We start from the raw sequence: 24,120 nt of genomic DNA, 5'->3' as shown, positions 1-24,120 counted from the left end.
TCAAAAGAAGTCAACAGGTTCTGAGCAGCTGTTTGTTATGATGAGGCAGGTTTCATGAGATATTTTCAGGGGGCAAATTTTTAAAGGAAAGAAACAAATCTCAAATCTATTCTATGATTCTTTGACAGCAAAACATCATGTGCTTTGTTGAACAGAAGAGGTTTTTGTACTTCTTTGCTGACATGTTGTCTCAGTCCCACTGCACTGCTCAGCCTCTGCTTTTGTACACGTTGTTTATACAGAGATGAAAGCTTCCTCTTAACTAAAAAACTGCCACTGGCTCAGTGAGGCTGAGGACAGGAGGTAACTCAGATGTAGATAATTTAGGAAATGGGCCTCTTTGTACAGTAACAGACCAGGAGGAACATTACAGATCATCACACATGCTCAGGTGCCACTGCACGAATAATGACAGAAGATTAGCCCAGATAAGGCCATGGAGGAAAAAAGGCTACTGTATATACACCCCTCATAAAAGCAGGCGACATTGGAGAAATAATCGATTTTCTGTTAGAAAAAACAGACAAACAGCTGATTTAAATTGTTTGGACAAAGCCACACACGACTTCAGCATTTACAGTCCTAATGATTTACTGTGGTATACTATGGCAAAAGCCGCGGGAAAAGGTAGCAAATTCGTGGTAAAATGTGAAGTTTTTCACTGGCTTGCAATACGACCACCGGCTAACGCTGCACAGCAAGTTCAAGACAGCGCATAAACCCGACTGCGGGGAAGCAGTCAAATACGATACGTGACAAAGGTGAAATTCAATTTGCGCACAATTCTGGAAGGAGCGAGGTTGGAGAATTCAGAGTTAGCGTGAGCCCCAGCAATGAGTGAGATGTGTCCCCTGTGTCTGTCACAGGTCCCCGGGACTAACAGCCTGGATAGCACAACATCATTCCCGTGGTCCAAAATCACTGATGCATTCTTAACCCTTATGTCCTTATTCACAAAAGCAGCAGAGCTAGGCGAACTAGAATTTTAATCACACCATAGACGGGGAGATTAAGACGTTAATGATTAAATTAAAAAGAAATACTGCGTTTATCAACACAACTCTACCAGCCTGTCGTTCCCTGCTATAGATGTCTATTGAACTATATATGTCTGTGTAATGTGATACTTTCAGCTCGCATTCGGATATTAAACGGCAAGATCCGCTCTCTCTGTCCATCTGCCTCACAGAGAGTTAAGTCCTCCAGGAAGGGAATCGAGCTCCGTGCATCTCCTCGTCCTGGGGGCACGGCCCTCGCTGGAGCACGCTGCCCTCTCCTAACGCACGACTCCGGCTGCCTGTTGTCATTCTGTTGCAGTGATAGCGTTAAGTGCTCTCCCTCTCAGATCCGCAAACACTGTACTGGACAGGACACTATCAGCCCCAGACTGCCTACATGCAGTACCCGGTGGTCCATAACAGTCCTAGAATGAAACCAAAGAGGTGCACAGATCAACGAGGCTGTTGCGAGACCGCTTTCGTCGGAGGGCGTACAGCCCTATAGCCCGTTTATCTGGGTATAAATCACACCACGAAAGCGTCATGGAAGTCAATATGAGTCAACATGTAGTTCTTTCCGAACTGAGCAGTGTCACTGCGGAGGGCAAGTCGGGTCCATGCACTGCACCAAGGAGACTTAAATGCAAATACAGTAGTTGTGCTTTTTTTGGGGGGGGGGAGTCGTCTCCGCGCTCTAAAGGGGCGCTGATTGCAGGAGAGCGCTGTTGAAAAAAAAGAAATGCGCATATTCCCCACCGCGCCGCCCGCTCAGCAGGCTGCTATAAGGAGCCTGGGCTCAAGTGTGAGCTGACGTCTCTCTCTCAGCGGGTACTTTTTATAAAGCCGCCGCGTCCCGCAGACTCGCCACTTGGGCCGGAGCCGAGCACACAGCGAGCGGGTCTCAGAGGCGAACCCTCAGCACAGCTCTCGCACAGGAGCGCGGCGATCGCCCTAGTACCAGGTAATTTCTTTTACATTTACTATGATTATTATTATTTTTTTTATTTCTGGCTTGTCGATGGCCGCGGTGAAAATTTGAACACGCTCCGATGAGTGTGTTTAATCTTGTTGACTCCTATGGTTACAAACTGGGTTATTTGTTTTTTTTTTAAAAAAGTTTTAAAAAAACAAAGATCGCGCAGTTGCGTTAAAAGCATTCTGTTCGAGCGTGCAGGATGTGAAGTTTCCCCTTGATTAAATGTTTTTTTTCCCCATTTGTAAATAATGGCTTAAAGGTTTGATAAACAGAAAACACTGTTATAGTAAACTATACTTGAGCTTCTGAGATGTTTGGGGTGTCGCTGTTAAAATGTTTAGCAAAAGAAAAGGTGCGTTGAAGCAACCTACTACTACAAATATTAAACAGCTGAAAGTACACTGAGCTTTTGTGTACATCGGCCAGCGGTCAGTAATCTCTGAAGTGTGCGGCTGTGACACTCCTGTAAATTGAAATATTCTTGTTTTTTTTTTCTGAAACAGAAATGAACTAGAAAAATAACAGCTTTTAATAAGAATGTTCGCATTTGGTTGGGAAAATCAAATCAAAATCAAATACACAACTACCGTGTGTAGCACGGACACGACTGTTCAAGAGATAAAGATTATACTGCAGTATATCTTGATAGGTTCGTTTTCAGTGTTTTCCTAGAACCAGGTTTATACTTCGATGACTTCATTTCTCCTGTACCTTAAGAAAAATCTGACACAAATCCTTTGATAAAAATACATTTTTGAATGAACCCATTTGAAATCGGTGGAGAAGCTCAACGCCTATCAGGCTGCCCCGATAGAGAATTTATTAGTTACATTGTCAGTTTTTAAATGTAAAAGAAGAAATCAAAATGTTTGAGAAAAAATAAGATCAATTGTAATTTTAAAGGCCTCTGTGGGCCGTTTTTCTAGGTCTTATTTTGTTTAGAACAAAGAAGTTAGCCGGTGAATAAGCTTTGAGCAATCCCTTTAAGATCCTATGCACCTTTAGTTAATTAAACTTTAATTTCTGACCCTTTTCTGTTTTGCAACAATTTAACTTTAACTGTGTTGTGACTCAGAGTGGAAAGTTTTGCCCAGTATTGTCAAAATGCCAGTGGTTTTCACTTATCTGCTTTCAAATGTCAAAAGGGCAAAATTCTAATTAGCAAGCCACGCTCATGCTTCACATGGAGTTCCTGTTGTCCATGTCAACTTTTAAAATCATCATTTTAAAAGCCGTGTGCCTTGAAATGAGAACGAATGGAATCCCAGTGGTTTTGAAAGCCAAGTAAGAAATTGTCTGGAGAGCACTGCTTTGCAAGATTTGTTACAGAACCCCTGGAAATGGGTGATTTGGTCTGTTGAATGCTTAGTTCAACAGTCACCACCACGGGCATGAGCTTTTCACCCCACTGCCCTCAGGCAAGAGATACAAGAGCATACGGTCACTTACCACTAGATTCTTCAATAGCTTCTATCCACAAGCAGTGAGACTGGCGAACACAATTAGCCATCCCCCTCGGACCACACCTACACCATCACCATCTACCTCATTGTAATTTATTAATTGTACGTCTCCAGTCATTGTTGACACGTCTGTATTGTTTACATTCAAACTGTCTGCATGTTTACTTGCACATTGTCTATTGTTTGTTTGTATATTGTCTTGATGCACTGTTTGCACTTTGTCTTGTTTTTTACACTTGTTTTACAATCGAGAGACTTTCTGTAAGTAAGAATTCCATTGTACCAGTACCGGTTACATATGGCAATAAAGTTCAAGTTCAAGTTCAAGTCTGCGGAGTTTGAAGCCCCTCCAGGCTGTGGCCACCCCCAGTTCAGTGCAGGGGAGTGAGCCTTTGCTTTGTCGTGTTCGGCTCACAAAGTGTCAGTGCCGGCAGGCAGGTTTCGAAGGGGAAGCTCTCACAAGTGATGTACAGTACTTTCAAGCGCGTGAAATCTGAAGGCGCTCTCTCTCCCCGGAAGATGAAAGGATCGGTGTGATATTCCGATCAGGAGGCCATCCCGCAGTATGTGCATCAGACTTCCCTGAAACAATTTTGTTTCTATAATTCCAGGCTTCCCCGTGAGACAGCCATGTCTGGCAACATAACTGTCACGCTGGGACTCAGCGCGGTCAATTCCTCGAACACCACCCGCACCAGGGTGGAGCTGTCGGTCATCGTGTCCATCATCTCCATGACGGTGGGAATCCTGTCCAACAGCCTGGCGCTCTTCATCCTGGTGAAAGCCTACCGGCGCTTCAAGCTCAAGTCCAAGGCTTCCTTCCTGCTCTTCGCGACCGGCTTGGTTGTCACGGACTTTTTGGGGCACCTCATCAACGGCTCCATTGTGCTGCACGTGTACTGCCTGCACAAAGAGTGGGAGAGGTTCGACCCCCAGAAGGTCCTGTGTGGCTTCTTCGGGGCCTCCATGGTGTTCTTCGGGCTGTGCCCCCTGCTCCTGGGCAGCGTGATGGCGGTGGAGCGCTGCGTGGGCGTCACCATGCCCATCTTCCACTCCACCAAGGTCACGTCCAGGCACATGAAGAAGCTGCTGGCGGTGATCTGGCTGTCCGCCATGCTGGTCGCCCTGCTGCCCATCCTGGCCGGAAAGCCCTACGAGGTGCAGAAGTCCGGGAGCTGGTGCTTCTTCAAGATGGGCAAGAGCGACTGGCTGGATGTCTTCTTCCCCATGCTCTTCTCCGTCCTGGGCCTGCTGTCCCTCGCCGTCTCCATCCTGTGCAACACGGTCACCGGGGTCACCCTCATCCGCTCCAAGATGAAGAACCAGGGGCACAGGAAAGGGACGTCCCACCACTTCGAGATGATCTGCCAGCTGCTGGCCATCATGCTGGTGTCCTGCATCTGCTGGGGCCCTTTTCTGGTAAGAGCCTGTAGATCATCTCTGGTATGTGCTGCACCGGACAGAAATCAGCCGTGGTGCTCTAGAGAGCAGTTTTGCTGTTTCCTGCCAAGCTTTTATTCCTCTTGCACTGGCGGGGTCCGCCGGATAAGCACACTCTCCCGAAATGAGCAATACTCGTTCTTACTGGACATCCCCATGTGCAGTACAAAGTCAGACTGATGGATTTCTTAGACTCACAAAGCAGGAGTGTGGTTCATTGAAAACAGCGCAGTTGTACTTTAATCCCCCTTTTATGTTTTTCAGCACAGAATGAAATGTGGTTCTGATAAACAGAATCCACCCGATGATATCGACTGAAACGCGATAGAATATCCAGCTCAAATCTGCTGTGGATGTGAAATATTTCACCCGAATAGAAAGTAAATTTGCTGGAGGACAAAAGGGATTTAAAGTAAATATTAATATATTGTTATTTTGATTTTTTCTATTACAAAGGGTAGTAAGCGCACATTTTGTCCCAGGCTAAAGAAGTAGCAAGCCTGTGAATAAATATTAAATATTGCAGGCGTGTCTTGTGCAAACTGTCACAGGCACTGAGGGGAAAAAACAAATACAGCAGTCTATTTCTCGTGCTTGGCCAGCCATCTCACATTTTATTCCTCTTGTATGGTGCATTCAGTCCTCTCACAGTAGCTGCTTTAGTAGATGTAAATGGTGCACTTCAAATGGCTGGGTCTCTTGCCACCTAATAGAGACACATTTGGAAAATGACAAGAAAGAGCATTTTCCACACATGTAGCAATATTGTAGCACAGAGCAGAATCTGCCAAATGTTGAAATACATTTGAAAAATGCAAGTAAGTGCATTAATATATACAGTACTGTGTATGTATATATACCATCTTGTACTTGAAAGCCTTCCAGACACATTTTGGTATGTACTGTAAATATAAATTTGAAACATGCCAATGTCAATGTCAATATGTGCTGAAAATATATTTAAATGTAAATGAGGGGGACCATGGGGTTAAAATATATTTTATTTTTCCAAACGTTTCTTTGATTTTAAATCCTCCAGTGTGCATCTAAAATGAGTGTTTTGGAGAAGATTATTTTCTTTCAGTCTGGTGTTAGCTTTTAATACACCTTAAAAAAAAGAGTATTCACCAGCGTCGTTGTGGAACAACAATGACATTTATTCTTTGTGGTACACCATCGTGCATAGGTTTTATTAAAAAAGAGACCACAGTCTCATTTTCATCCCTGCCCTCTTGACACAAAACAAATATATGGTTGGAGAGGAAGCCAGGAGAAAGCAGGGGAATAGGAATTTCAAAACCAGACTGAATTGCAAGAAAAAAAATTCCAATTTTCAATCGCTTGTTTGGAAGGGAGGATTCATGTTAACTGTAAAATCCCATGTTTCTCACCATCCATGGCTTTTAAACAATATGCACATGCACATTGACATCCTTCTGGCCACCGAGAGAGTAAAATCTTAATAGTACTGTAGGTGTCATGTGGAAGATTCTGGACACATGCATACCACTTACACAATACTTCCACACGTCAGAGCGAGTGAGGGTGGGGGTTTTACATTTAGGGACTGGTAAGTGATGGCAGATTGCAGGACAAGATTAGGAGAGTTATTTTAGATTCGATTTGAGATTTAACCTGGAGTTTAAATGCGTCAGATGTAGGCTGAGAAGGAAATACCTTTCCACTCCCGGGCAAAAGCAGGTCGTCTGTAAAGAGTCAACTGGTTTACAGTTTTTCATTTCTTTGGATTGAGTGTAATTAGAAGCCAGCCCCTGGCTCTATTTATTTTCCATTAGAGTCCATCCCTCACATGAATTAATTCTACTTTTGCTTTGAAGTTAGAGCCTGTTTTTTTCCCGTTCTCAAATACATACAAATATGAGACATTAGGGTTATCGGTGCAGGACGGTGTGAAAGGGTCATGCAAGAGTTTACAGCAAAAAAACAGAGGCAGTTTCTTCATGTGGAGTAGCGTTGTAAGGAACAGAGGTGTGTGCTTTCTGCAGGTGTGCAAGGACATGGATGGGGGGAACGAAAGGCTTTAAAATCCCAAGGAAGATGAGGAAGGTTAAGAACGAGATGAGACACAGCATCTCTTTGGCCCCTCTAGGTCTTTTGGGTGTCAGTAGCTAAGTGATCCCTGGCTCTCATCTAGATGTGTTTTAAGACAAACCAGGGAATCAGCTTCAACAACATGGCTGGATAGCTTGTTCCCAGACTCCCACAACCCTTTGTGTCAAAAATACTTCCAGTTCCCAGTTCGAAACCCACTTCCTTCAGTTTCTCCCTGTGTCCTCTGGCTCAAGTTTCACAGCTGTTTCTTATGCCAGTACTTTCAGGGACATTCGAATCAGGTTTCCTCGTTGTCTTCTCTGTTCAAGGCTCTGTTCAAGGCTGTTCAAGGAGTTACATTCGAATCAGGTTTCCTTGTTGTCTTCTCTGTTCAAGGCTCAAAAATTCAGTTGTTTTAGCCTGTAAGTGTAGGACATTCCTTTGAGCTACGAAATTCATCTGGTCAGTCTTACCTGCACTTGCAGTAATGTTTTTTTTTACCAAAATCATAAAAAATATTCTACATGACGTCTCGCTAGTGCAATGTTTATTTTTTGCATTATAACCAAGATGAAACTGTGCATTTTAAACATGATCATTTTTAAGTCTAAGCTGTTTTAATTTCATTTTATGCATTGTCAAATGAGATTACGTCTGTCCTCCAGTGGAGATATGACGTGTGTTGTGAGGTGAAGTGGTATATATTTTGTTTTTCTGTACTGTACACCACAGGAGAAAGCAAGGAGGGCACAGTATCTAAATGTCCTGTCTTGTTTCCTGGTGTTGAAGGCATCAGACAAGATTATCTGTTATCAAGGCAGAAAGTTTTGATGCATTCTCTGGCACTAAAGAGGTGTTTTTGTATTTATACCCCTAAACATCCTAGCCTTGAATTGATTTACCATAGTCTTTGTTACTGCGAGATTTTGAGTTTTTTTTTAATGAATTCAAAATAGCATGTTCCTAATTGTTTATAGCCTATTTTTTTATCACAGCAAGGAAGTGCTGTGATAATTACTTAAGTATTGATTCTCCATCTTTATTTTTCAAATTAAAATTGTTTTTTATTAGTATACAATACACAACACATCTCCCCTCCCCATCTTACAACTACAGACTGAAATATGACTGTGATTGCAGGATAAACCTTTTTTGAAACGGGAGAACTTTTTGAGAGCATCTTTTTGCTGTAGCATAATGTTTACTTTGCTTGATTTGCCTTTACTATAAGAATGTCAACAAATGTGTTCCTCCTGATTTAAACTAATGTAACACTTTCCATCCTCCCCCCTTTCCTTGATGAAATATTGATTATTTCAATTTCCCAAAGATCTAATGTGCACATTACTTATTTGAAAACAAAATTAGCGGAATGGTGAATAATAAGTTACAATTCGGAGTTGTACTGCTCTTATGATAGGTCTATACCTTATACAATCCCCAGTTTATCTTTGCTTTACAAATCTTAATGGATGTATAATAACCAATTCTACAGCTGATCAATAGGTCTGACGTTCAGGAAACAATCAATACCTTTGACTCTGACAGTCAGTCTTGATATATTATTCATTTCACGCTTCACCACCCATAATGAAAACTGAAACTGATAGCCTGAGGAAGTGACCTTATACCTTAAATACCCCACTTCTACTGGGTGGGTGTATGAGCTCTAATTCAGGGGTGTCCAGTCCTGTTTCTGGAGGTCCGGTGGGTCTGTGGGTTTCCATTCCAGCTTAGCTCATAAAGAGTTACGCCACCTGGTTCGTGGCTCAGCTGGACCTGCTTGGACAGCTCCTTCCAGCTTTTCAGGAGCTGCTGATTCAAAGAGACTTGGAAAACCTGGTGAGGCTGGGGCCATCCGGGACCAGGACCGGACAGCCCTGTTCTTATTGAAGCCATTCAGCCTGAAGAGCAGGGCAAAACCCAACCCGTGGCCTGACCAGCCTACTCCATTGCTGTACTTCTAAACAACCAGCACCGTAACCACTAACTACATCCTGATAGATAGCAAGTAACTAAATAAGGAGCTAGACAGTACAGAATCCAGCTGTGGAATGGATTGCACTGGCCAGATGCTCAGTAGCCCCAGTACGGTGGTCGAACACAGCTATTTAAATATTTTTGTATTCTGTTGACGTAATTAAAAAATAAATCCGGGTTTCACTTTATTAATTGCTCCGGTGTGCTGCTGTCGAGCTGCTTCTATACACCTGTCTCATTCTGCTCACAGTGACGGGGGGGATTTGAAAGTGATGCAGGCGTCAGTCCAGCCTACGTTCCACCCCTCCGGCTCGAGACAAAGTAGCTTCAGGACCCACAGGCCTTCCTAGGCAACTTCAAACGAGCTCCTGCAAGTGGCAGCGGTTCTGTTTGGATCAGTAAAGTGGGAAATGATTCCACCTTCATTTCCGAAGTTTCGAGCTTCATTTCGAGCTTCATTTCCTAGAGTTCCGAAGGGCAGCAAGATTTCGAACATATTGTTTTTAGCAGGGGAAAGACATTAACTTTGATTGCATTTGACATTGTTGGTTTTCTCTTTAAACGTGCTTCAGCTACCAAGCACAGGTCTTGTATCCAGAGCACAGATATGAAATTGTGGCTTAATGGCAGACAAATTGCTAGAAGTGACCTTCCAAAGGCTGCAGCAGGGGTCTTTTTGAAAGCAGCTTATTTCTTTTTCCCTGTAGGTACACTTGGTTTCCTGTTCTGAGCTGCCAAGAATCATCCCGCCCATTTAGTTTAATGGTCCCACTTGATTTCTTATTCATTAAAATTTGTGTTAAGTAATGTTTTTCATTAGAGCAGTCAGTCGCAGACCTGTTAGCATTGATACTGACACAAATGATAGTTGGGGTGATTAAAACAGATGTTAACTGGAATATAATTTACTGTGGCATCCATCTGTCCAGGATGAGAAAGCTGCTTATTCCTGATGTGGGTTGTGGCAAACCCGGAGCCTGTCCCCCAAGTTTAGGGTGCAAGGTCAGGTGGGACACCCTGGTTGGGACTCTGGTCTGTCGCAGGTTTACACACAACTGAGATGCACCACTTAGCCTCCACAGCATGTCTTTGGGAGGGGAGAGGAAACCAGAGCTCCTAGCGGAGACATGGGAGACCAGGCAAACTCCAAATAGATAATCATATTAAGTCATGTTTCACTTTTCTGAAGAAAGATCTATGGGCTGTGTTATTGATACGATGATAATACAGTGCTGTCCTACACCGGAACACCTTTTGTTTCCTTACTCGCCTGCTGACCCTGGAAATTCCGTTTTTCACTTCCTGTCTGTTGTCAAACAGCTGTTTGCATCTCTGTAACACGCTCGCCAGCCAAGCTCCAGTTGAACTTCACTCCGGAGCTCAGAAATCACACTCCAGGGGGAGCTGAAGTTTCAGAGCTGGACCTCTTTTGTTTTCTTTCCTGACGGAGAATGTAAAAGATAACCCACAAAGTTTATTTGACCGGTATTCGTACCCAGTGCAGCTTGAACTTGTACCCATTCATTCAGATGGGCATGTTACTGGAGCAATATGGGTGAGCTCAACGGTACAACAGCAGTGTTTCACCAGGGATTGCAACCCTAACCCCTGCTTCCCTCTAGCCTGGACTGTACAGTATAGAATGTATTCCAAGGGAGAAAAGTAAGCACCTCTTTTTATTCACGGTCTGCAAACTGATAAGTTGTGACCATTTGTTTTTCTTAAAAAAGAGGGCCAGACAGTTTTGGCTATGAAGCTCTTAGATTTGGCTGTAAGTCAGAGATCTGTGGTTCTGAGTCATGGAGTTGTAACGTAATAAATCTGAGATCCTTCAGACCCTTGACTGGTCCAAACCAGCAGCTGTGGTGATTCACACTGTACTGACTGTACTGTGGGTCAAATCCAGAGCCACTTTGTTTGTGAACATTATACATCGTCACCAATGCTTTTTTTATTGTGTGTGTGTTCTTTCGTTGTTGCTCTTGCAGGTCAATGTTATAATAGGAAGCACTCAAACCCAGGATGACCGCAGCTATGAAAGGATGCTCCTTGCTGTCCGAATGGCGACCTGGAACCAAATTCTGGACCCCTGGGTTTACATCCTGCTCAGGAAGGCAGTGCTGAAGAAGCTCTTTCTGATAACCAAGGAGTGCTGTGGCCACAAGGTCATCTCCATTTACAAGTGGAACTGCAGCTCCATCAAAGGCTCCATGAAGGACAGCTCCATCAGCAGCAGGCCAGATTTCAGCGTGAGCAGCTCGGTGCGGAAGAGCACCCCGAACACGGTGACTCACTGCTCCGCGCCCTGTACTTGATCTGCCGCGGCCGGCGCGCGACACGAGGACCCAGCCGTGCTTGGCGTGAGCTGGCGGAGGCCAGCCGGGCTGAAAGAGGAACGCGTCCTTAGAACGGGGAAGAACGCTGGATGTAAAGCAGGCCACCAGCCGGCATTTCGGCGGACTGCGATTTCGTTGGTGTTACTTCGATGCATCGCTGTCATCAGCCATGTGCTTTGAGTGCTTGCCTTTGGAAAAAACCTCACTGCTGAGACACTAAAGAAGAAATGCAAACCATTTCAGCGCTTTGCAAACATCCTGTCAGTATGAAGGAGCCTGTTACAGTAATATGGTGGAACAAATAGGATTTGGGATGGTGCTACATATTTTCACGTTTGTTCTGTAACCAGTGAATGTGGACCATAGCTTCAGCTAGTGCTGGTTTTGTGCTGTCGGGCTTCAAACTATGACGTAACATGTGGACTCAATTCTTTGTTCATCGACCCCTGTGAGTTGTCACAATGACTCCACCTGCTGAGCACTATATTCTGATTTACATAGTACAATTCCATATCCATGTACTATAGATACACGCCTACGCAGCAGAATTGTGGTTAAATGTTATATGGCACTGTGTGAGAATGCCTTTGTAAATGTGTTCATTTTTCATTTCCGGATTGTAACTAGATATGTGATGTTTAAATGTCATATTCCACGCTGACACTGGAGACGCAGTAGATGCTGCCAGTTCTAAGCTCATGCATAGCGTCTTTGGTGCCTCAGTATATATCTTTGTGACCCTCAGCTCCCCAACTTGCCGGGACATTTTTAAGTGTAGACGCACAACTGGAGTGAATTCCATGCACAGGAGAGACACTAGTAAAAGTGCTTTGCGCACTGGGTGGGGTCTTAGAGAACCGACCTGAAAGATAGCTCTTACTCTGAATCGGGTCGGTGTTTCACTGTCGGTTCTGAGGCAGTCCTCTGTGGTGACTCTGTCAGTGCCTTTGCGGATTCTGAATGCTTGGATCATGTCCCCTTGTAGTCTGTCTAGTCTTTGTTATTTGAGGTCCACCAGATGCCTGTACCTGCCAAACGCAGGAGAAAATTTTCCTTATTGTTATTAAAATGTTTTTGGCTGCAACCCCTTGTGTTTGTGGGGCAGTTCGTAAAATGTCACATATGATTCACAGCTGTTGTCAACACAAGGGTGAGAAACATTCAGACGATGAACAAATGACTTATCAATGTTTACTTATATTTACTAAATTATTTAAACATTACCTCATTGCATTACCTATTTTTAAAAAAAGACACCTTGAAACAAAGGTTGAGGAGGTTCCCAATTTTTTTTTTAGCTCATCTTAAGAGTTTTAAGATTTTCAGTTATTTCTGTTCTCGAAGAACTTGTCTAACTTTTCTGCTTTTGTCAGGAGCGTACCAACTGAATGTATTTTCGAAAGGGGACATTCACACGGGCTGTATTGTCACCTGTCGTTGTGATGATTAATTGTTTTTAATGTATGGAATGATTCAAAGGAAATAATAAAGAAATGGTATCATCAGTCAAGTTTATGAAGATTTTAATATATTACAATAATGCAGATAAATGTTTGTTTGTAATAGGAAAAAAAAAGGTGCAATTATAATTTTCTCAACACATACAACTCCTATTGTCTAACTGAAAAGGCTACCTGTAGCTCTTACAGACGAGCCATATATTGTACATCACCTTCCAACACATGATCGGAACAGTATTTGGTACTGTATATTGTAACGCAACGGGGGCTCAGGCGGGCGCCCTTGCCGCATCTGGTCGGCCCCTGCACCGTCCGGGGCTCGAACCCGGGACTTCCGCGTCTCTCTGCAGCGACCTAGCCCCGTGAGCCAAAGAGAGATCTCTCCACAGCCCAGTAGCTGTGGTCCTGCTATCACAGGGAAGGGCGGTGACGTCACCCGCTCTGGTACGCCGGCTCTTACACAGTGCCTGTCGGCCGTAAGCGTTACAATATTAACAGGCCTAAAGTGATTTTTGTTATTTCTATAAGCATTTCTAAAGGGACTTTTCTGCAGTCCTTTTACTACTACGTATGGCCAGTAGCCACAGACATATATAACAAAATTCAACTCTGACTGGTTCAGTTTTTAGCGCATAGATGTGAAAATCTTGTCCAGCTATCTTGAAATAAACCACAGTATTGGCTTCAGCAGCACGACTGGATGGATTGTACCAGACTCCTGCAATCCAGCAGTCTGCACCCATAGCAGCCTGCACGAAGCAGGAAAACACCACACAAAGATGCCATTATAAATCTCGGAGACTAAAATTCAAATCCAGGCTAAGCCGCAGGAGTCTCGGGTGTAGGTCTGGGAAAACCTGGGGAAAAAATCGTGTTTCTTTTATAACATAAAACAACAACAACAAAAAAAAAACAACAACATTCTAGAAAAACTTTAGAAAACACGTGGGGAGGGGACTTGTCAAAAAGGTATCTGACGTTTCCTCTATCTCCAGATAAGAGCTCTTCAAAAACTCGAAAGCGCCGGGTCACAATATTTCCAGGTGACGAAAAGTGTGCGGTCATCACCTTCCGCGCACACTCTCAGGCGATTCTGCCGATGAGCGGGATCTGTCACATTGGATGATAACACTCCGTGTCGCGGACGTCCCTGCTCACTCTCCCGGACTTTCAAGAGAGAAGGAGAACTAGCTGCTCCGCACTCCGGGTCTGGTCGCTCCTTAGTAGAAACTGCTCTGCGCGTTTCCAGGTCCATTTCTGCGTCCGGCGCCACCGTGTGGACAAAACAGGCTCAGTCTTCTCTTAAACCACGGTAACACTTTGCAGGCAATAAATACATCACCCAGACACTCCCTCATCATCACTCTCGCCAAGCGGAGTGGCCGTCTGGTGTGAGACCAGCTGGCTGGAAGCCAGGGACAGCTGCTTAGGGGCGGCCTTAAGTGAAAAACGCCTTGGAAGGCCTGCGAATTGACATTGTAGAAAGAGCACAGCTCAACTGGTAGCCAGTGGCTATATGACACGGCAGCTCACCACTGGCAGCCCACTGAAGCTCAGCAGGTGTGAGCCCAGCCCAGCCAGTACCTGCATGGGAGACCTCCTGGGAAAAACTAAGGTTGCTGCTGGAAGAGGTGTTAGTGGGGCCAGCAGGGGGCGCTCACCCTGCAGTCCATGTGGGTCCTAATGCCCCAGTATAGTGACGGGGACACTATACTGTAAACAGGGACCATCCTTTGGATGAGATGCAAAACAGAGGTTCTGGTGCTCTGTAGTCATTAATAATCCCAGGGTGTCTCTCAAAAAGAGTAGGGGTGTTACCCCCCCCGGCCTTTACCAATCATGGCCTCCTAGTAATCCCCATCTATGAACTGGCCTCATCACTGAGAGCTGGTGTGTGGGGAGTGTACTGATGCACTCTGGCTGCTGTCGCATCATCCAGGTGGGGCTGCACACTGGTGGTGGAGGGGATCCCCATTAGCTGTAAAGAGCTTTGAGTGGAGTGTCCAGAAAAGCGCTATATGAGTGTAAGCAATTATTCTTCAACTTCTCTGCAGTCATATGAAAATAAGAGGCAGCGATGATAAACTACACAGTGTGAAAAACCTTGTACGTGGACATTAGCAAAGCACAAGGTGAACCCTTTCTGTTCAAAACTTTATTGTACAGTCAGCCATATAAAAAGAAACAAGAGAGTGTGGAAACACCACCTTTCACTGCAGACAATACTCACATGCCCATCAGAGAGACAGGGATACAAAGCTCAGGAATTTAGGTATAAATCACAGGTTGCACACTACGTCTGTATTTTAACACAAAGAATCAAAAGTACATGACTGTTAGAAAAAAAAAACATTGTTTGTATGCGGTCAAAATTAAAAAGCTTTTAAACATGCACTTTAATTGCCATGCCAATGAAAACAGACACCAGACAGGCCTTTTCACATCGACTTCCCAAGAAGAGGGTGTTTTCACCAGAGCAAGTCTGGAATTCAGGAGTCAATAAATTAGTAAATGATTATTTCTGCTCACACAATTAATATCCTGATGAAGCAGTATGGTGAGTAATACTACATACCTTACTGCAACTGCCTGAACAATGTTAATGCTAGCCAAAGTAATCACAACACTGCGACTTTGACGTTGTGGTTTTTATCACAGGAGTTCAAATTAAACATAGTTTGTGAATGATAATATTGAGATTATTTTAGGACGGCTTCCTCGTTTACAGTAAAGCATTTGTTTTAATTTCTGGACATTTTAAATCGGGAGAAAACGTCTTCCCACAAATAAAATACAAAAAGCAGCTGAATTTAAAAAAAAAAACTAAACCTGGCCATTATTCCAGTGAGGTTTAGTTCTCGTAAGGCCACACAAACCAGTTTTAACATTCAGACAGCAGCGCTAAAAAGATACATTTATATTTAGCGTTCTTTTCAAAAGTCCTATTGGCTTCGCTTTATAAAAAAAAAACATTGAAATCTTGTAGTTATGACATGTGGCTCTGCTAAAATAAAAATCAGATTTCTTCATCTCACAGTCCAGAAAGGGACACTTCAAACATAACAGGTCTGCATGAGAACAACTGCTTCGAGGTAACACTCTTTTAAAAACATAAGCACAGGGTTTATAAACCTTATTGCAGTTTGTCAGTCAACGGTAGATACCCTAGCAGTACAACACTGGCTTAGAAAAGGTTGATACAAAAACGAACTCAAATGCAGCGTGTTCCCCCTGTAAGGGGGAACTACAGACTTCATCGCCCTTGACGCCTGCTAGTGACACGGAGAGCTTTTCCTTCAGTTCTTTACTGACAGCAGCGAGCTGGAGTGTAGTGGGTGGACGAGCGGCTGGGTCTGCTGGCAGCCCTGAGGGAGATGCGGGTCTCGGTAGGTTTTCAATTTCACACGTCTTGCGCTTGTGCCGGGCTGCAAGGATCCGGCGGCGTGCGCGTCCTGGCGCGCAGCGGGCGCGCCGCCGTCGGGAGCGCGCCGCCGGCTCCCTGGCCCCTCCCCTTCCCCCCACGCCCCGCCCCCCACCACCCCGGGCGGCGGCGGCGCGGGGCCGTGTGTCTCTACAGCTCGTCCGCGGCGTGGGCCTGTCGGAAGGCATCTCCCGTCAGCCGCCCCTGGGCTTCCTTCATTCCGGCCACGACTGCAGAGCACCGGACAGGGGAGAGATGGACAGCACCGTGAGCACCTCCCCACCCCACCTCCTCTCGCACCGTGCGGGGTGGCCTTTAGAATGATTGCTGGCGGCGCACTACCCCCACCTACTGGTCAGTCAGGGTAATGCACACCTTCGCTTCACAGTCCGTCTTTGACATACTATCATTTTCACTAGACCGTTTCCACATGTGAAACCCTAAAGGTTCATGGCCAGGTCCGTGTCAAGTGCCAATTTTTAACATGAATGTAGAGTTGTTTTACTACACAGTATAGAGCCAACCTGAAACAGCCAGTTGTGTTTCGTGTGTTGTCTCTGCTCATGCCTACCAACCCCATAGCCGCACACGGGAGAGAATGAGACCATACAAGCCACTCCCCTTCCACACGTCACAGGCCCCGCCTCCCAGTCCCAGAGGTTCAGTGTTGACCGGAGGAGAGGCGTGCCCGCCATTGCCAGTGGTGCCACAAGGGGTCGCTGTGTCGCGAAGACTGCCCTGTTTGACTCATCCCAATCCCAGTCACCGTTAGCTAGTGTCATAACTGGGGCTCGGACCCACGACACCTGGATCTCAGAGCTCAACCTGTGCTAAAGCTAGCGCCCTTACCGGCTGAGCCTCTAGGAAAACCTGGAAAATTTGGAACGGTTGCCGTTTAGCTCCAAAGCAGAAAGCCAAGAGCCAGTGGAGACCACGATGATGCCCATCTTACCTTGGTCAGCGTTGCTGTAGAAGTACTTGTAGTTGGGGTTTCCATTCTTGTTGGTTATCTCCGGGCGCACCTTGCCAGAGGGGTCTGAAAAAAAACCAAAGCAAAGAGCTGTTTAATGAAAAAACATTTATTTATAAAAAAATAAAATAACAAAAACAAAGAGGACTATTAATATGTCGGCTAAATCATATTCCTGCACTAAAAAAAGAATAACTGTAATATTGTTTTATAGGCAAAGCACACAAGCTGTTCAAATTCAGAGCACACATTTATCATTTCCATTCATGTCGAATGACATACCTTTTTACTGATTCTCAGTGCAGCTGTGAGCATGTATTTTGGATGTAAAGATGAATGTAGGTCACCTGAAGGACCCATATAATGCAGTTACTTAATCAGCAAGGACTAGGGTGTTGTAATTAATTGAGACTTTCAAAGGGCTTTGTCATCTGCACTAAGGACGTGCCCCAGTGTCCACACCTGCGGTCTTGTGGCCTTCATATGTGCATTCCTGCAGGGGTCTGCAAGAGCTAAGGGTCTCATTTCTAGTTTGTGTTTAACAAGGGTGCTCACGGGCTCCCCCAATGAGCCCTTTACATGCCCTCCCCGTAAGTCTACATCAGAGCCGATACCCCAAATTCCTTGCAATGAGGTGACCTTTCATGTTCTAAGCTATCAAAGTGGAGTGAAGCTGCACAGAGAATAAAATATTCAAGTGCATGTTGAATAAAGTAAAACATCTTTTTTTTTTTACAGTTTTAAAACTCACGGCATTTTATGTAAAAAATTCATTAGGCTGCTTCAGATGCATACGTATTCTAGTTGCAAAGTGTGGACGTAAAGCTATTAGTTCATTAACTGAGTACCCCATTTCTACCGATGAGTGTTTGTTTACCTCAGTTTTATTTTGTACATGGAAAGAAAGTATTTGATAGAACAGAATTTTGAATGCACAGAGAGAGGCATTGCCAGGCCTGCCTTATTTAGACAGGGAGCTGTGACCAGCGAGTGATGTCATGCGAGGGTGTCCCAATACCCTTTTTGTCACAGTACAACCTCGAATGCTTGTGTACCCTAAGGACACACCTGCTCTACTGTACGTCACTAAAGCGCAGTCCTGGCGGAAAGACCTAGGGCTCTACGCGACTTCTGGGACACAGCAGAATTCAGCAGTGGGTTTCTGTTGAATGCCTGTTGGCAAGTCTCTTACCGAGGAAGAGAATTCTGGGAATGTAGCCGCCATCGGGGCTGAAAGCGTCATCTTTGGGCTCCTCTTCATCCTGCGAGCGTGAAGCAGTTTCATTTCATTAGCTCCCCGCTACGAGGTAAAATCACTCACTCATCCAAGGGCAGCAACCCCTCATTACCTTCTCAACACAACACCTTAAAAGGTGGAAAAACTGGGGTAGAAAAACAAACTATTCTGACAGGGAAAAGACTCTTAACATTGTAGCTGCTGATAACATCATGCAAAGGTACCAAGTCTTGCAGTGGGATGAAATTGATCAGATTGTTATCTATTGATCTTTGAGAATGAAAAAAAGAAATTCAGTGATGTATTTTAGGTGGGTTATAAGCTTTTTACTGATCCCAGTACTCATGGGAATTATTTCCAGTCTCTCAGCTGGCCACATAACATTCGAAACCAGAGCACAGCTAGACAGGCGTCTTACCTACCTGTTGCAACTTGAAAACATTTCATATAATCTCGAACCGACTGTTATTAACCCTATTTGTGAACCATGTATTCTTTTAGATACCAAACGAAAACCCAAAAGTATGACGGTATCCTCACCTCAAGGTTGACCATGACAAAGTTGTGGGCCAGCTCAGAAATCTCTTTAGACTCCGCGAACTTGGGCTTCAGGGCTTTTGAGACACGAATAGGGAAAGGAAAATTAAACCTCACCTCCGCATTCACCACCTGTCAGATCAATAATATATGGGCACATTTATGTACTGTGATTTCCATCAAAATAAAGATTCCTGTAATGCTATAACTCAACACAAGCAGCAGACAATACAGTGTGGGCGACCAGAAGGAGCTCGAGAATTCCGGATCAGTTCAGATATCCAGATGCCGGATTAAGAAGGACGAACTGACTAGGGCAGAGGGTGCGTAAAAGTTATTTTGCAAAATTAGAAGTGTAAAAAGATTGTAAATTGTTTAAGTAGTTTATTTCAAAATACAAAAGAAATGAACATTTTATAAGAAGGTGAGTTTGCACATCAAATAATGCTCAGGAAGAATTAGGAAATACATTGCACTTTTTTTCTATTTTGTTTCTTACATTTCACATTGCTACCTGTAACTTGTATGGCCTCCTCTGATTTGTAATCTTGCTGTCCTTCCTGTACAGCAGCATGCTAATTTACACATGTGTTGCTTTGGAAATACAGGGGGAACTGCAGAAAGACTGTACAGCTGACAGGCTCACAGAAGGAAGGAAGGACAGTAGTGGGCACATCTTTTAAAACCCATCATAAAAACCACTTTTATCCCACGTCTAATTTTGTTTTCCGTATTCAAATGTGCACCTGTGCATTTCTCGTGTCTTTGCGTTTGCTATGTTTTACTGTAAAGCGCCTTGATGATTCTTGAAAGGCGCTGTATAAAATATTACCTTTGCAGGCTCCACACCAGGACTTGTGTATGATGACCATGAGGGGCAGGCCACTGCACATGAGGACACAGAACACACAGTCAGACCACGTGGTCACTGATCATCACTTACAAGTACATCCCAGTCCGCTCTGCAGCACCTCGTCACAGAAGGCACTTTATTGTGTCCCAGTTGCTGTATTGTCTAGTTGTCTGTTATCATGCTTGTTTTGGACATCTGTAATCCTATCGTGAGTACTGCATTAAGTACAGACATAAAGGGATCACATCAAAGAAGAAAGCAAACTACAGTACAGTCCCTGTGCTTCAAAGTATTGGGTTACTGCAGCAGGTGACAGAGATGAACACTAGATCCCAAAGGGAAGTCTCTCACTCTTTCCACCTGCGTCTCTTGACAACCAAGATCATACAGTATGTCGAGGCTTTTTTGAGAACGACAGAGGTTACGTGAAAGCGAGTGGACCAACTGTGATGCAGCTGAAAGGAGTGAACTTGACTTTTCCAGCAGGGAGAACTCCTGTATTTCTCAATGTCCTCGAGAATTACGGGAGCTCTCGGACTTTCGTTGAACATGCAGCCAGAAGCTCCTATTTCACAAATTAATCCGATTACTCCGTTGAAATGAAAATATCAGATCAAAACTGGCGTCCACTGCACTTCAAGTGCAGCACGCCATAAGTGCGAGTGGATCAACAAATTTCATGTTCTAATACAGAGGCTGGCACAGAAGATAAACACCCTATTCCTTTCAACTCTTACGTTTCCCTCTTAAGTCTAGCTCAGATCAGTTTTTTTTTATTAATTTATATTCAATATTCTTTAAATTTCATACACAAGCAATTTGGAAGGGGTAAATATTTAAAGATGTCTATCCTGCAAAGATCGACAGTGAAAATGAAAGAAAGGGGACGTGGGTGGAAACTCAGAAGTTGTGCATTTAATAAGTTGTTGCAGGAGTCTGGAACAAGCTGCCCAGCCCAGTTGTGGAAGCCGATACCCTTGAATGATACCTTGTATTGCTCTTCTACTCAATATTAAACAAGGGGTGAATGATGTTTAGGTTTATACAATAACTAGAACTTTGGTATTTTTTGGGTAAATGTAGTACATAACTTATATAGTTCTAATTAAATAATGTTAGGATATCTAATTTGAAGTGTAGGGTTTAATTTGAGGAATTGGATGCCAAACTTGTACAACAATCAACTAATACCTCATTTAGAATATTGTGTACGATTTTCTTTCTTACAAAAATAAATATTGCTGCTTTGGAATCAGTCCTCAGAAGAGTGACCAGATACATTCTCAGACTTAACATGTGCCACGTCAACAAGCTAAAAGAACTAAATATTTTCGTCTGGAAAGAGAGGATGTTACAAAGGGGACCAGACCAACACAAACCAGCAGATCACAGTGGAAACAATGGGGGAAAAGGGCCTGTAAAATTGAGAACATGACACACTTCTTCACACAAAGAGTGGCGGGGGTGTTGAACAAGCTACCCTGCCATGCAGTTGAATCCGATACACTGGCTGCGCGAGATCCTGGGTCCAATTGGCGACTATATGCCGAACGGGCTGGCTGGGGCGTCTCAGGTTCTTACCTAGCATCTGCTTCCCTTTTGCCATCCTCCAGACTCCTCCAGTGAATATTATCACCAAACCCTGCAGAACAACAGGAACAGCGGGATCATCCCTCTGCCAGTGGCGGAGTTAAGCCGACACAAGCTCAGAGGGAGTTTTACTCTCTTTGGTCTTTAAAAAAAAAACAAAAGAGTAGCCAAAGCATCTAGACTGGAATGAGGGAAAAAGTTCTTCAAAGGCTTCAGTAAGATGGCTTTGACTGATACCGTAACCATCCCTTGAATAGAATACCAGTAAATGGCTTTCAGTGCACTGTGCGCCATACCAGTTACCTCCTCCTGTACACTTGTTAACAGACAGCTTGGAGAATTCATTTCAGGAGCTATTTTAATAGTTTACTAGGAAGATCAAACCAAAACCGCTAACAAGAGTCACATACTGCACATAAAAATGCAGTCAGTGGGGAAAAACGCGCTGAAAGTGCTTCTGAAGATATGCTTCCTTCTTTAATGAACTCAAAGAAAGCAAGAGGAGGTCTCTCAGAGTTACAGTGATGTTTTAGATTGAGGCAGCATTGAGGAGTAGTGTTGAGGCCTCCGGGCTGCTCACTGTAAGGTAGTAGTTTCAGTTCCTGTGCGAGGTATTGCTGTTGTACCCTTGAGCACAGAACTTCCCAGAGACTTCTTCAGTAAGAAACCTAGCTGTATAAATAGGTCATTCTGTACTGAAGTGTCAGAAGGACAAAGTAATGGCAATGAATATCTTTCATAACCATTGTTCTGTTACTACAAAACCTGACTGTGACAGCTCCAGGTACAACAATGATCTTATTCACTAGCTTGACCGGCCTTTAGTGTTTCGCGACACTCCTAGTCTTATATTTCAGTTTTGTATATCATATTGTATTCTGACAGCAGATTACCCATTCCTCTCTACAGAACAGGTTGCCTTTCCTGCTGTGCACGTATTGTCAGGACTCTCTTCTCCACTGGCTGCAGGAACGAGAGGAGGCTTAAAACACTGAGGAAGAGGACGTAAATGATGAAGGACCAGTGCACAACTGGCAGCGCCAATAGGCACTGCTTTCGAGCTTTCCTTTTACCCAAGCTGGTTAGTCCCTCATGGAACCTACCTTTCCTTAAACTGTGATGGCTAAGCTCATTCCACTGGTTTTAGAGTTTTCAGCATATTCACGGGAAATTAGAAACCCGCAGGACAACTGCAATGTGAGGAGCAGGTCAGTGTGCTTAGGTTTTGAAAAAGTTAACAATAATCCAACAAAAATGCTCAACAACGGCCTGCTCACGTTTGTAACCGTTCTCATGTCCTAAATGAATCTGATTTACCGTATTAAATAAAGATCAAACCGTCTGTCCTAGAAAGTCCTAAGAAAGTCCGATGACCTCCCTTCATTTATGGGGAATTGGAGAATCACATGAATGGCGAAGTTTTATTGTAGAAAACAGTACAAATGGAAAAACAAAACCGTAGCATTTAAAAGGAGATAACCTGATATATTTTGCAGCGAAACTACTTATTTTTGACGCAAAGAGAATCGGATTTCCATTAACAGCACATTAGACAACACTTTTCGAACTTAACTTGCTGGCATTGTCGTGGAACCTCGTTTGCGTAAACGATTTGTTACAAATGTGTAAACGTATCCCTAAATACTTTCGCAACACTGTAACGCATCAGCCAGGCCAATAAGGATTTGTGAGTGTGATTATGCAAGATAAAATATTATTTTAGTATAGTACATGCGAGCATAATAGATATTTCACGAAGGATTTTATTTATACACCAGAAAACATGATTAGTTCACCTCTTCAGTCTCAAATGAAATCTACATGCTACTACTGTACATGGATCTCACTAGTAGAACTGCAGTATGAATTTCACGATTTTCGGAGATTAAATAACCATTAACTAAAAAAAACAGTTCGTCCCTCTCTCTCTCTCACCCACACAAGGTTCACAAAGATTTCTGTAACAGACATGCAGTGATGCCTTCAGTGAAACGCGCTGCCGACCAACATGAATTCAACATTCATCACCAAAATATAGCACACCTCACCTCTGCCAAGCCCCTCTCCTGTAACCACAGAGAGAACGACCAAAAAGCACAGCACAGTAAAATTAACCAGCGGCATCTGCATCTTCATTATGAGTTTCAGATTTCGGTAAATATAGGACTCAACCTTGTGCCAAGCCACCAAAACAAAAAAAAAATCCAACCCCCCACCCCCAGCGTAATTTTACTCTCCTGGTCCGACCTCATCGAGGAAGTGACGACAAGCTGCTGGCTCGGTCTGCGTTTTTTTGTAATTAAAGGGATCGTAAATATTTCACCTCCATTTTCCATACAGGCGCACGGCAGTGCTAAGCAGAGAAGAGCACGTTTCCAAGCCGCCGTCCGGGGGATTGCCACTCTATCTTGAGTTACTTTTGAGACGAAAAACTATTCCAGCAATATTTTTGTATATTATTTAAATGAAATAAAAGGTAGCACTCATATACGGTTGCTTAAAGGGGAATTTTAACCTCCTCTTTTATATGTGATCAAATATCTTAAACTATTAAACTCAACGTTCAGATAACAGTGTTGTTGTTAATTGCTATTATATCAGTGCATGGCTTCTATGAAATAAAACAATCTAAAATTCTAGCAATGGACGGTCTATTTTAATATTGGCTACAACATGTGATGCGGTTGGCAATATGTGAGAGCAGTCAGCGATGGGATGAAGCAACAAAATACATATTTGGCTAAAATATTATTGAGCAGTAGTTTGACGTTCCAAAATTATTGTATTATTGAAAATAATTTGTGATA

The 24,120-nt window shown here is 43.8% G+C and overlaps 2 protein-coding genes across 2 annotated transcripts; one reads left to right on the top strand and one right to left on the bottom strand.

Moving 5' to 3' along the window:
• The first annotated feature begins 1,692 nt into the window (after positions 1-1,692).
• On the top strand, positions 1,693-12,750 carry ptgfr (prostaglandin F receptor (FP)). Its single transcript, XM_006634772.3, has 3 exons — positions 1,693-1,959; positions 4,049-4,856; positions 10,898-12,750. The coding sequence occupies exons 2-3, from the start codon at positions 4,068-4,070 to the stop codon at positions 11,222-11,224; spliced, it is 1,116 nt and encodes a 371-aa protein (XP_006634835.2). The 5' UTR covers positions 1,693-1,959; positions 4,049-4,067; the 3' UTR covers positions 11,225-12,750.
• A 2,095-nt stretch (positions 12,751-14,845) lies between these two features.
• txndc12 (thioredoxin domain containing 12 (endoplasmic reticulum)) lies at positions 14,846-23,559 on the bottom strand. Its single transcript, XM_069193981.1, has 7 exons — positions 23,362-23,559; positions 21,305-21,365; positions 19,703-19,755; positions 18,874-18,947; positions 18,289-18,358; positions 17,079-17,162; positions 14,846-16,356 (listed from the first exon to the last, which is right to left on the bottom strand). The coding sequence occupies exons 1-7, from the start codon at positions 23,447-23,449 to the stop codon at positions 16,277-16,279; spliced, it is 510 nt and encodes a 169-aa protein (XP_069050082.1). The 5' UTR covers positions 23,450-23,559; the 3' UTR covers positions 14,846-16,276.
• Positions 23,560-24,120: the final 561 nt, after the last annotated feature.

This window comes from Lepisosteus oculatus, chromosome 9 (genome assembly GCF_040954835.1).
Source record: "Lepisosteus oculatus isolate fLepOcu1 chromosome 9, fLepOcu1.hap2, whole genome shotgun sequence".
NCBI lineage: Eukaryota > Metazoa > Chordata > Actinopteri > Semionotiformes > Lepisosteidae > Lepisosteus > Lepisosteus oculatus.
The sequence above is the reverse complement of the archived record's forward strand: the minus strand, read 5'-3'. Positions and strand labels throughout refer to the sequence as shown.